The following is a 13,413-nucleotide window of genomic DNA, read 5'->3' as shown; positions in this document are numbered from 1 at the left end:
GCCTTTTTGGCCAAACCTTTTTAGGTTTGGCTGGATGATTGTGCCCATGATATGGGGCTGAGGACAACACTACCACTGTTCTGGAAGAGATCTCATTTCTCAGATCTTCTGTCCTTACCACCTGCCAGATGAAAGGTGTGCCCATTAGGCCTGTATTTTTGTCTGCCTGGTTGGGATGTGCCCACCCAAAATGAACCCTCCCTAAGTTACTAAATAAATATATCGTACCTCCTTCTTTGGCCGTCTTCAGTAACAGGTGAACTGAATAGAGAGACATTATGGCTACACTGAGCAGTAAGATTCTGTAAGAAATAACAGAAGTTAGAAAAATGTAATAGAGAATAAACATGTACATATTTCTATACATAGACTTCAGTTCTATATTCAATGGATGCCATTTTGGTTCCATAGTGGGGGGATGAGCTTTCATCAGAGAGGAGGACTAGATTCACAATGAGGTTCAAAGATCTGCCAAAACAACAGGACGCAGTGCATTTTAAACATATTTGTTATAGTTACTTTTAACCAATGAGAGATAAAATGTACCATGAAACAGTTAGACATGGTCTGAAATGGGGGAAGTCTAGAAAATGGCCACCACCCTCTTTAAATGGTACCACTGCTTCAGTTTGGCCCATCTCCTAGGAAGCCTCGACCCTCTTGCTAATGTCTGAATATGAAATTATGTTCACATAAATGTCCTTAGAAAAGGAAGAAACGACGGAATTTCATGACCAAACTTAAGAAAAACATGACACAATAAATTCCAAAATTCTCAGTATCTTTGAATATTGTCAGCATTTGCAAGTTTGCTGTAAGTTTAGGTGTCAAACTTTTAAAAACAACAACAACAACAACAACAACAACAGGGACATATTTGGAGACTAAAAAGGAAAAAAATGTATCTTATCATTCAGCTATTTTCGGCTGTAAGGAAGCCCTCAGACTGTAGGACTTTTTCCTGTCTGAATGTGCATAGGATCACACCCTTAGTGTACTGTGCAACTTGGCCCATAGAGTGTAGTTGATTTGTTTTCTTTTAATAACGCAAAACAATAATTCAAACCTGGTTTTCAGCATTTTCTGAAATTAGAAAGCAGTATCTCAGGTTGAAGAACTAAAGCCATTTGCCGAAGTGGGACAATTTTTAAAGAGTTGTCTCCAGGACTGATGGATCTCGCTATAGTTTAAAAGTTGCTCAGAAGCATCTGCTGTTGCCCATCAAGGCATATGCTGCATGCATAGTGTAAGCCAGCTACATGCCATTACTGTCAGCAGTGCTAGAACATTTGGCATGGTCAGATGTTAGAGGGATAGTAAGTCCGCAGCCACAGATCTGTTCACAGAGTTTGAGCCTGAATGCCATATGGATGGAGAGCATTCTTCTGCAGCCTCCATTGTAGGGGCGGTATCACTCTAATTACACAGATATATAATTAGGTGAGTTATTTATTCCTTTAGCAGATTTGTCCCAGTTGGAATTGCAGTGCTGTTACTAGTGCTATATAATGAAAAGTAGAGAGATCTGCAATTTGTATTTATATTTTTTGCCTACGAAGACTATAAATTAATATTCGAGACATAGGTGGTGTAGCTGATCAATAAAAAATATATTAGCCAAGCCTGTGTTTAAATATTTAAGGTCTGTCCTGTATTCACTGGAATCTCAAAGACTGACATGGGGGTCCTTCCAGACAAGGCTTTTATTGTGCAGTCGCCCAACCTCAGGCAAGGAATTTTACTGGAGGTCTAGACAACATCAACTTCTTCTTGTAACCGTCCCATGTTTTCCCACTGCTTCTTCCATCTTTTTTTATTCCACAAAAAATCCATTAAGGAGGAAAAGCTGGAATATGTGCACATTGTCTTTTGATTGGTAGCAGTAGGAGCTGTCCATCTGGAAGCACCTAGAGGCTGCTTAGGGCATTTGGATTTTTACTAGATTAGGGCATTACTGGGGAAGACACAATCTCATGATTGGATTGTGCTAGAGAAAATGGCACAACACAACTTGCCTTCTTCCTGTACTATAAAAAATATAACATGGGTGACTGTGTGCCTGAATTACACTTGTATGGATTGATTTGTCAATGGGAGCCAATGGAATGAGTTCTGCTAAGCCCATCTGTACAGACAAAGACTTGTTTACACTAGTTAGTTATCAGCTCATTGTTTCTGAGCCTGGAGATGTTAATGATGGTAGTCTGAGAATCCTTGCCATATTTTCAAAGGTTACATTAGGATTTCATTGGGCTGCTTCTCATACTACTGTTTGTATTTGGGCACACATTTCCAGGTACACAAAATAGAAATGATGCACACATGTATTCTCTCTGCTTTTCCTTTCCCAATACTATAAAGTGGGATACTAACCCTTTCTCTACTGCAGCCCTCATCTACCTGAAAGGGAAAAGCAGTGAATAATGCACACATGTGCAATGCATTTTCCATACAATATCTGGGTATTAAATTGTATAAGAAGTGGACCACAGATATCGATACATCAAATATAATGAGAAGTTATTAGCTTAGGACATTATAGCTTCAAATCAGACTCTCCTGATTTTTCTAAGCCATTTTCTAAACCACATCCTGGATACCTACACAAAAAGTACTATTCCAGTGTTGGCCATAGCATAGGACAACCCTAAGATGCCACTGCCCATGATGGCGTTGCTCAGGTTAAATGCTGACATCCCAAATGAAGTATTTCCTGGATGCTGTTGGAAAACAACAATAAAAGCGCATTGTTAGTTACACTGTGTGTCTCTGATGATAGTCCTACAACTTAACCATGACTAATAAACTTACATATTCATCCGTATAATCTTCCAATTTCTTTTTACCCAGAAATCCATTGGTAAGGAACTTCTGACTTTCTGTATCATCACCAACAAACTGACTGAAGGGTGGGGGTGGGGGGAAGCAAGAAAAGAAGAAATAAATGCCATTGTACTCTAAAATTACATTTGGGCCAGGTTAAATCAATAAATCAGTTTTTGGGGGGAGGTGGGGGGAGGATACTAAATCAAATGAATATTGTTCCCCTCAGTTTGAGTAAGATTTCCCTAGTCTACACATACTCAATTTGTGAAGGGCTTTGCAATTATAATAAGACAGCTGAAGGATTCCAAACAGCCTCCCATACAATGCACTTCAGAAAATCCCTTTTTGTTGTCTACTGGCTTATTGTCTATGGTCCATTCGATGGATTGGATGGGCAGGATGAACTGTATTCTGCCTGCTCCCCCAAACCATGCGTAGACATCAAAGACAACATGGAAGGTTGGAGGCTCCAAATGCAGAACCTCTTGATAACATTCCAGATGGAACATCTGCTGTCAAGAGAGTTTCATGTGAACTTCAATGTAATTTCAGGTGGGTTAGCAGAGAGATTGAGAGAGAGAGAGAGGGAGAGAGAGAGCACTATGAAATACTGTAATGCAGCACACTCCATCCACATTTGGCTGTGGTTCCACCCACCATTGGATCTACCTCTACCAACCATGCAGTTCTCTGATTTTCTTGTGGTCCAATGGCCATTCATGGGGGAAAAAATGCCTTGCCCTGGGTCAAGGCATGCATGTTTCTTCTGTTACTGTGCTGGTACTTTCATAGAATGAACCAGCTTCTTTCTTTTCTTGGTCATCCTCCCCTCACAATTGCTGCTTGACAGTGTGTGTGTGTGTGTGTGTGTGTGTTGGGTGTGTGTGCAGGGGCACAGGTATGGGGAGGAATGTGCAGCAAGACATTCTGCAGCAGTGGCTCTTAAATAAACAGGGCCTATCTCGGGTTGGAAAGTGAGAACACTATTTTTGACAGACTACACAGGAACATAGGAGGCTGCCTTATACGGAGTAAGACCATCGGTCCATCTAGCCCAGTATTGGCATAATTAACTGGCAATGGCTCTCCACGTTTTCAAGCAGGAAGTTTTCCAGCTCTCCTTGGAGACACCAAGAATTGAACCTGGAACCTTCTGCATGCAAAACATTACCACTGAGCTATGGCCCCTCCCCAGCTTCTTAGGATAGCCTGGTAATTTTAGGTCAGAGATTGCATTCATTTTTTACGTATCAGCAAGAAAAATATTATGTTCATTAACCTTTCTAAGAGTAAATAAAAAGTTATGATTGCATGTATATCCTACTCTTCTTTTGTGAACTTAGTGCAGAGTAGTACATGGGGTGATCTAATCTTATTCTCACAGCAACCCTGTATGATATGGTAGGTGAGGGACAATGACTTGCTCAAAGCCTCCAAGTGAGCTTCACAGTTGGCATGGATTTGAAGTTGTATCTCCCAGTTAGGAGTACAGCACTCTATCCTAGCCTCCCCCAACTGGTGCCCTCCAGATTTGTTGGACTGCAACTCCCATAATTCCCTGTGCTACCTTCCACACTGTTCTGGAGGGTCGCTCCAACCCTCTGGAGCAGATTTTGGGGGCTGCAGGATAAAAGGGGAACCAGCAGAAATCACCTCCCCCTCTCTAATTAGCTGAGGTCTCCATAGATCAAAGATGCTTCCACAAATGGAATTATACCACTGGATCCCACCCAGAGACCATGTGAATTGGGTGTGAGAATCTGACAAGTAAAAACAGATGAACAGAAGTCCCAAGAAGTGATGTATCTCTTGCTGGGCTACAACATTTCAGGTGGGGGAATCAAATGTTTGGATGCTACTCCACCTAAGTACTCTTTGAACCTGGACAACCAGCATGCCAGAGCACAGGCTACCCTGAACTTCCTTCTCATCTCTTCTGCTGGTGTCTTTTCTTTCCAGCTGAAGGTTGCTGCAACTGCACATTCTTAAAATGCCATGCAGACTGAGTGGTTATGAAATTGACTATGATGTATTTTGAGGCAGTATGGTGGAGTTAGTTGGAGTATTGGACTAGGAGTGGAGAGACCCAGGTTCAAATAACCCACTCACTCATGAAGCTCCCTGGGTGACCTTGGGCCAATCAACCAAGCTGAACCTACCTCACAGGACTGCGGCGAGGATAACATTTGGGAGCAGAACTATGTAGACTGCCCTGTGCTCCTTGGGGGATGGGCAGGAGATGGATGTATTAATTTATGGGAGGATTTCTATGACATCATCCAGGACTGAAAGTCCTCACTAGGTGGTGTAGTAACAATGAACAGTACATAACAATATTACGAGAAATATAAAATCACCATTCTTAAATCTATATCTGTATCTATATATACCCCAACACCTCTAAAATGAACAGTACTGAGAATCCTCAGGACAGAAATGAATAAAATGCAGATTGAAATAACATAAAACGTAATACATAAAGAAAAAACCATAAACTGTGCATAGATGGGTGCAGGCAAATCTTCAGAATATTTTGATGGGAGAGGGGAAATTCCAGGCCCAATTCCTGCGAGAAACGCAGGCACTGAGCCGAACTCTTTAAATGCAAAGGTATGTTTTCTCAGCCTAACCACATCTTTAATCATCTGGGCTCCTCAAGTGACATTCTACTGCTTTTCTAACATGATTTGTCTTGCTGTTCCTGCAACATACCTGCTAATAGCAGCCTTCTCTGGATCTACCATATCAGTGTAGTTGTCTTCAGTGCTTTCGCCACTGTTGCTCTCCTCATCAAGTTCTGTGTTGACTTTTTGCAATTCCATGCGATCCATCTGAGCTGTCAGCAATTTCCAGCACACACACGCACACACATGCACTGAGGCGTCTTCAGTGTCAACAGAGCTGTACCTTCTGCTTTAAAGGGGCGGCCTCCACAATGTGTCGACTCTCAGAACACTCTGTTCTATAAACAAGACACCAAGAAGTTCATTAAAAATTATCTCAAATGAGATACATTCATGAGCATCACTCCATTTATGTGTGGTTTTTTTGCTGGGGTGGGGGGAGGTAATAATTATGTTTCCATTCAGGAAAATTCAGAATAATTAAAATGAGTCTTCCAAAATTGAGTCAGGTTAACTTACAAGAAATAAAAACGGATGCAAGAGGAAAAAGCAGATTAAAAATAATAATTATAAACAATACAGTTCAGAACAAGTACATATCTAAAAATGCAGCTTAAAATGTATTTAAATATGCTTTAAACTATTAAAAACAAAACAAATCCCTGAACACCTGCCTAAAAAGAAAAAAAAGTCTTTCAGTATTATAGATAGGCTATTATATTATAGTGTGCAATCAACTAGGTAAGACTGTAATATTTCAAATGCGACGCTACAGTACTAAAAGTATGCCATTTAACTGATAGCCTAGCAAGCCAGATTTGAATATTGTATTCATGAGACTTTAATATAAAATTAAAAAGTGTCAGAGTTCAATGGCAGAGAGAGGGAGGGAGGGAGGGAGGGAGAGGGAGAGAGACCACATATTAAATAAATTCTTCTTCTGAAGGAAAAACCTATTATCTTGAACTCTGTCGTAATTTAGAAGCATAATGTACACTTGATAGAATATATATTGGATTTAAGTTTTGGTGATCCTGCTTTCTCTCTCAGATTGACCTTGTTCACAAGTAATGCATCCTGGATGAAAAAGTGTTTTTAGTGTCACTTGTGAACATGTCCTAAAAAAGATGGAATGCCTGCTTTATACTGAACACTTCTGTATTACATGATTTATTAGTATGATATGCATCAATTGGGATGTATATTTAATCCACACATTACAGTTACTGGTATACAAAAACCTGTATTTTAGGCAATGTCTCTCATCCAGTATATGGTCAGCTGGATGCTCTGGCATCCTTTCCAGGATGAGGAATACACAGTGACAAAGACTCGTGCAAAACTACACCTTAAGGTGCTATGGCTAAGGTATGTGCATTGGCCGTGGAGTGAAACTGATGAGGATAAAGTGCAAGGTTAAAAGGAACTAGTGCAATATACAAAGCCTAAGAAAGGCGACATACATGATTATTTCACAGTCATTAGCATTAACAGCAGTTTGATCCAAATGCACAGATACATGCTAAGCTAGTATTTCAATTCCTACAGAATATAACATATGCATGGCTAAATGGCATATTTTTTTCAGTGGCTCAAGAACTATTCCATTACTTACAATGACAATTGTTGCTAATTAAATTAAACCTATATTCCTTTTTAGTAAACATGTATAGGATTGTGCTATACAATCAGAAAAATACTTAGAAGTCAGTCCTATTGAAATAAATTGTCTTAGAAGTCATTCCTATTGAAATAAATTGGAACTTCCTTTTACATATCACAAATAGGATGGGCTGTAACATGCCTTGGAATACCCTGGCTGTATAAATAGGTCCAAGGCAAGCTTTAGCTAATTCTCCTGTCCTTGATGGAGGATAAAAATTCTGAACTTATCCAATGGGGTATTACATTTTCTATGTCTATATGCTTCTTGCACAATGTAGTGCCACTTGGTACTATTATCACCATAGGGAATACATTTTAGTGCTGTAAATATGTATTAACAGCTTGTTTCTGCCAATGGCATACAGATATCACCGCTAAGCAATGATACAATGAAATAAAGTTTTGCCTATGGGAAGAGAACTTCCTATGTGCATCTCCAATGAATTGGCTTCGATGGAGGTAGACTTTTGTGCTGGCAGTTCTTGTGCCTACATAATCTAGGGTATCTCTGGAACCATTTGCCCTGCAAGCTCTTAGTGGGTTCCACATCCACATTCTTTACAAAAAAGCCAGAAAGTTGGGTTCTATGCACCGAAGCATGTATGCAATCTCCAAGACCATAAACTTGATAGGATCCTTGTCTGCAAGTTGCAAATCTTGCATTTTCTTATGAGCTTGGGCTTCCATTGGACTAAAAACCATTGGTTCAGCATATAATCTGAAGGCACATGATACGCAACTTTGTTGAAACTAAGCAAGTCTCAGTGGAATGGGAGACCACCGATGAAACCCATGTATGTTTTCTTGAGTTCCACGAAGAAAACGCAGGATACTAATGAAATAAAAAGTCACGAAATTGGGATTAAATCATTTATAGACTAATAGGAGATTAACTTAATATTAATTGCATTAGTTTGCCAATCACACTGCAGACATGGTTTCAAAAATAGCCACAAAGACAATCCATTTTGGGGAATTAATGTATTAACATGGTTGGGAAAAAAAGAAAAGAAAATCTCTGAGACTTCTATGAAAAAAACGAACTAAAGAAAATGTACAACTTTCAGGTATCAATTACTAATGTAATAATTGGCTATATAAATCTGGTCTAGACAAAATCAGCTAAAATATCTTTGCAAATTTAGAATCAAAGATAGTATGGAATTCCCACAAAAAATCCAACTGCTGAAGGAAATTTGACAGTGACCATAGAAAACCTTAACTGCTGTTGAATATTGCCCCCCACCTTTTACATTTAAATATGAATTATAAGTTCATCTTCATTTTTAGACCCCTCATGTAAAAGCACGATGGAAGTGGCAAAAAATAAACAAATTACCTCTATGTTTATTCTTACGTTTCTTCCTATGTTTCTTCCTTCCTCTCTCTCCCACACTCTTTCTCCACACTAAACTATAACATTAATTTTCAAATGGCACCTGTCTTTCACAGTTTCCTCAGAGAAGACCTTCAACAACTAGACAATGAATAATTTAAAGGCAAATGGGAGTGGATCAGACAAACCAATCAACAATGAAGATAACTCAACACCTCCCTTTGTCAGACTTGCGTCAGCTCTTTTAAAAAAAGGGAAAAGAAAAAGATAAAACATTCTGGTGCACTTTCAGGGCAAACATCACTGTTACCGAAGCTATTTGCTTTTTGAACTTGGCATTAGTACAAAAAGCACATCTGTAGAAGGTCTGACATATACTTTTGTCATGCTGTCAAGACACTGTTGATAGTCTATTTTGCTAAACATTACTTTCAAAAAAGAGGGATAATAGCTAGATGTATGGCCATTTTTCCTAAATATTATTTTTTTCTGCAGTATAAACCAAATACTAGATGGGCTTAGAGCCAACAGCAGCTACTTTGCTTTTATCTTTGATTTTTCTAACCACAAAGGTAGGTCCTGATGCTCCACTGAGTTTTCCAAAGCATTTACATTTTCAAAGAGATTGTGAAATGAAAGGAGGTGCAATTTCACACAACACAGACTTAATTATGGAATACCAGTGTGACAGCCAGTGTGATGTAGTGATTAGAGTGTTGGACTGGAACTTGGGAGATGCAGGTTCTAGTCCCCACTTGGCCACGAAGCTTACTGGGTGACTTTGGGCCAGTCACTGTCAGGGGTGTTTCTGAGCGCAGGGAGTGGGATAGCAGTTCAGATTCTGAAAGAGAACCATCAGACATGGGGGAGGTGTTTTCCCAGGCTAGTCCAGATATGAGTAGGCCTGCTTCTCAGGTTACAAATGTACAGATGGCTGAGCTTGAGGGTCCATCCTCATGCCCCCCCTCCCATGAGAGGCAGCAAACAGGAGGCTGACCTAATAGATGCCAGGTGCAGGCACAGAGCAAAGAGAGAGAAGGCAGGGGTGGAACTTAGACGGTTTACCCAATTGGCCTTGCGTGAAAAGCTGCGCTTAGAGGCCTCACGACAAGAGCGGGCCCTCCCCACTTAAGTTAGGCTAGCGAGATGGCCTCCCTCTTCAAATGGCGGGCAACTCTCATAAATTCCATTTGGATCCCCTGAAGGCATTCCTTTGTAGATTGAGAGTTCTCTAAGAATTTGCATCTGTATGACCCTGTGAAGTAATGTATTAAAACCTGTAGACTGAAGCCTCTTGTCTCTGTATGTTTGGGCACTGAAGTGAAGTGGGGGCTAAGGGAATCCTGACAGTCACTGACTCTCAGCCTACCCTACCTCACAGGGTGGTTGTGAGGATAAAATGGAGAGGAGAGGACCATACAAGCCACCTTGGGTTCCTTCTAAGAGGAAAAAAGGTGGGATATAACTGTAGTAATAAACAAACAAACAAACACATAAATAAACAATACCTGACCACAGGAAGCCACTAATAAAAACGTCTCCAAAAAGGATTCATATGGGGAAGATAAGGCATTCGTGATAAAAGATTAGAAGTGAACTTCCATGTTCAAAGACAGTATACCTTTCCATCTGTCAAGGAAGAAGCTGTTGCTCCAGTGCTTCCTTTCCTCTCCCCCCACCCCGATTCCCTTTTTTTCTTTTGTATCATGTCTATTAGCCTGCAGGCAGGAACTGTCTTATCTTTCAATATATGTACAGTGTTTAGAAAATTGTAGGTGCTTTATAATTGTGAAATTAACAATAATAGTAATAATAATATTACGTCAGATTACCAGATGCTGGGTGATACTGATACTGTTCTCATATCTTAAATGTAAATCTACCTGTGGCACTGGCTGCTCCCTCCTGGAAGAGAGAATGCTGAATTAGATTGATCATTTTTCTCTCCCAACATAAAAGAAAGATCTCTGCAATATATTATCTACAACCAAGACACTGAAATAGACTGGGTCAGATCCAGAGAAATGTGAGCAGTGTCCTGTTCATGCTTTTGTGCCCTTCTTTAGTGCATCTCCCTGTATCCCCTGAATGTTTGCTTTTGAGAGTCAGGGAACCCTCCAGAATGGCATGGGATGGGCACAGGGGGTTGCAGGAGGAGGAAAGAATCTGCATATTTGGTGGTGAGGGGGGTCCTTGCACAAGATACCTTTGGATCCAACCCAGTGTCTTCTGGATATATCCAGAGCCCCAGGATATATTAAAAAATATGGCAAGTATCAACCAGCAGAGGCAGGGACATAAGCATAACACCTAATGTCCGTAATGTGCTGTGAGTGCCATCCTAACTCCATGGAGGTCAGTCATAACTGATTTGGGGCCAATCTGCACATTCAGAAAATTCATGTAATACAGCCACCCTGAGCCTGTCTAATTTCAGACTGCACACGGGAAAATCACATAAGGGAACACTGTCACATTCAAACTAATTATAGGGGGAAAAACATTAGGAGAAGCTCAATCTAAAACTCTTCACCCTGATACGTTAGCGTTCCACTTGCAATGGGATTATTTTTATATGGGTCCACATTCAAATCTGCTATCCCTCATCTGTAATCTATTATCACAGTTCCAGGGAGAGCGTATCTTGTGATGATTCCCCCCTGTTGCTTCCGAATGTACATTTGATCCAAATAAGATGTGGATTAGGCAGCTCTGCATTCTAGGTGGTCACATATCTTACACTAGTCTTTAAGTCAATTCCCTCAAATATCTGCATTTGCTGGGCCCATTGTCAAGGGTAGGCATGGCTGGGCACCTGCCAAGGGTCCACACCGTTAGCCCACTGACAGGAGCCCTGTGAAATTGTTCGTCCTCTTCACCATTGCAGCCTGTTTATTAACTTGCCTCTCGTTCTGCCCAAACAACGGCGGTCATGAGAAGGAAGAACAGCAGATGCCACTGCCAACTCACTCTGTGCATTCAAACAAGCAAGTGATGACAAGAGGATGAGGAGCAATAGCAGTCGGTGAGGATGGAGGTAAGAAGGTCGACTCACTGAGGGAGGGGGCCATTGAGGGTGTCTTGCCCAAGAGCTCTCAAAAACCTTTGTATCTCAGATGACCTCTAATCTATGTATGAGGAGCAACTAATAAACTAACAACACATGTCAAGCTGCAAAACAGGAAGAAACATCCACTGGGAGATGTCTGCCTGAAGAGAAACTGAAGGCTTTTGCCAAAGGTGGATGTTTCCAGTGAGATGACGGCACAGCTCTGTTAACATTTAACATTTGATTGATGAATATTTTGAAGATACATCTGCCTTTCTTGTTGCCCATTACCCCTACAAGGATATGGGCAAGTAAAAACATCACCCCACATTCCTTCGGAATGCAGCGAAACAGCAAGAAGCCCAGAGCTCATTTAAAAATGTATCTTGTCATGTCCCAAGTTCTCCTACAACTTTAATAAAAAAGAAATGTCACAAAATACATATCAAAATAAATATCTTAAGGATACATTCAGTGAAAAAAATATTCAAGGAGGAATCTGACAGCCCCTAGGAGGGCATCCCAGTGGCCATGGAATACTACAAACCTCCCCCTTTATGGGTGGAGAGCTTTGCCCACCAAGAGGGGCATCTGGAAGTCCTCTCTTGGCTGGCAGTGGGAAGCTCTGCTGGCTATGGCAAGGGCAAAAGGGGGGTTCTGGGGGCATGTCAGGGGCAGATGCAGAGCCCCCTCATTCTCACTGGAAACAATGGGAGATATTCTTTTCTTTATTGTAACAAACTGGTGAGAAAAAAGGGAACAAAGGGTATATAAAAAAAGCATCCCTCCATCTTCCACCCTGGCCAGCATGAGCCGAGGAGAGTTTAGGATGAGAATTCCTCCACTGTGGTTCTCCCCCTTTGGTCCCCCACAGGATTGCTCTGCATGCCTAGAGAAGATTAATGGGAAAGATGATAGTTGCCTTCGAAAGTCTGAAAGGCTGTCACACAAAAAATGGGGCAGTTGTCCTTTCGTTTTGGTGAAGCAAGTGAACAGGCGCCAGATCAGAGAGATGGAGCAGCATTTTTTATCTGCCTTTCCCTCGTGGCAGTTTGTGAGGATTGTGCCCAAAGAGAGATGGCAAGCAAATTGGCCCTTGCAGCAGCAAGGAGGAGGTGGGCCCGATTAGGAGCAGCCCCACTGAGGGCATCTTGCCCAAGGGCCTCCAAACCTGGTCACTACTCAGGAGTAGAAGGTCACTACTCAGGAAGTAAAAGCAGACGGCACAATGGTGGGATTAAGGGAAACTGCTTCTAGAACAGAAAGTGTGACCTTCAGGCAGGTTTGAAAGTGTGATGTTCAGGCAGGCCATCCTTACCATTAGGGAGAGTGAGGTGGCCACCTCAGGCAGAAGATTTGGGGTGTCATGAAAGGGCAGACAATGGTTCATTATATAATCTCTTAATTGTATTTTTACTGCCAGGGATGAGGAGAGATGCTTGTGGGATTTCTGCCTCATGAGCCAAAATAATTTGGCTGGCTTTGGGTACTGTGTACCTTGGTGGGCACAGGTGTGTACGCGCGCCATTCTCGGCTCTCACTCTGGCCCAGGCAGTGGTGGTGGTGAGGAGGAGGAACAGTGGATGTCGCAGCCTACTTGCTCACTGGCTCTCTGCCTGTCAAGCAAGCAAGTGGTAGCTATGATGAGGAGGAGGAGGAGGAGGAGCAACAGCAGCTGGTGACAGTGGCAGTAAGAATCACTGAGGGAGGCGGGCCTTTGAGGATGTCTTGTCCAAGGACCCTCCAAAACCTGGAGCTCGCCCTGTCCATCACCTGTCTTAGGGCAGATCTACCAGAAGATGTATGTGTAGTGCACTGTTACTAGGTACTTTATCATGACCTGACAGTTTGAATTCATGTGGACTCCTAGACAAAAAGTTAATGCTTAATTAATGTGCTGACTAATGTGATCC

The 13,413-nt window shown here is 41.5% G+C and overlaps 1 protein-coding gene across 7 annotated transcripts in view; it reads right to left on the bottom strand.

Annotated features, from left to right (window-relative positions):
- SLC38A4 (solute carrier family 38 member 4) overlaps nt 1-13,413 on the bottom strand; it is a 40,918-nt gene that overhangs the window by 15,961 nt on the left and 11,544 nt on the right. For 3 of the 7 annotated variants that reach the window (XM_084810634.1, XM_084810632.1, XM_084810633.1), the window contains exons 2-5: nt 5,539-5,788; nt 2,812-2,902; nt 2,605-2,720; nt 229-302 (exon numbers count right to left, since the gene is read on the bottom strand). In XM_084810634.1, coding sequence (XP_084666760.1) covers nt 229-302; nt 2,605-2,720; nt 2,812-2,902; nt 5,539-5,657 — 400 coding nt within the window. In that variant the 5' untranslated portion in view covers nt 5,658-5,788. Of the gene's footprint in view, nt 1-228; nt 303-2,604; nt 2,721-2,811; nt 2,903-5,538; nt 7,948-8,454; nt 8,586-13,413 lie in introns of those variants that run through there. The other 4 variants (XM_084810631.1, XM_084810635.1, XM_084810636.1 and 1 more) reach the window with 4 other exon arrangements.

Source organism: Heloderma suspectum, chromosome 7 (assembly GCF_057233095.1).
Source record: "Heloderma suspectum isolate Gila_16-S chromosome 7, 16-S_ref, whole genome shotgun sequence".
Lineage (NCBI taxonomy): Eukaryota > Metazoa > Chordata > Lepidosauria > Squamata > Helodermatidae > Heloderma > Heloderma suspectum.
Note: the sequence above shows the minus strand (reverse complement) of the source record. Positions and strands in the feature narration are given on the sequence as shown.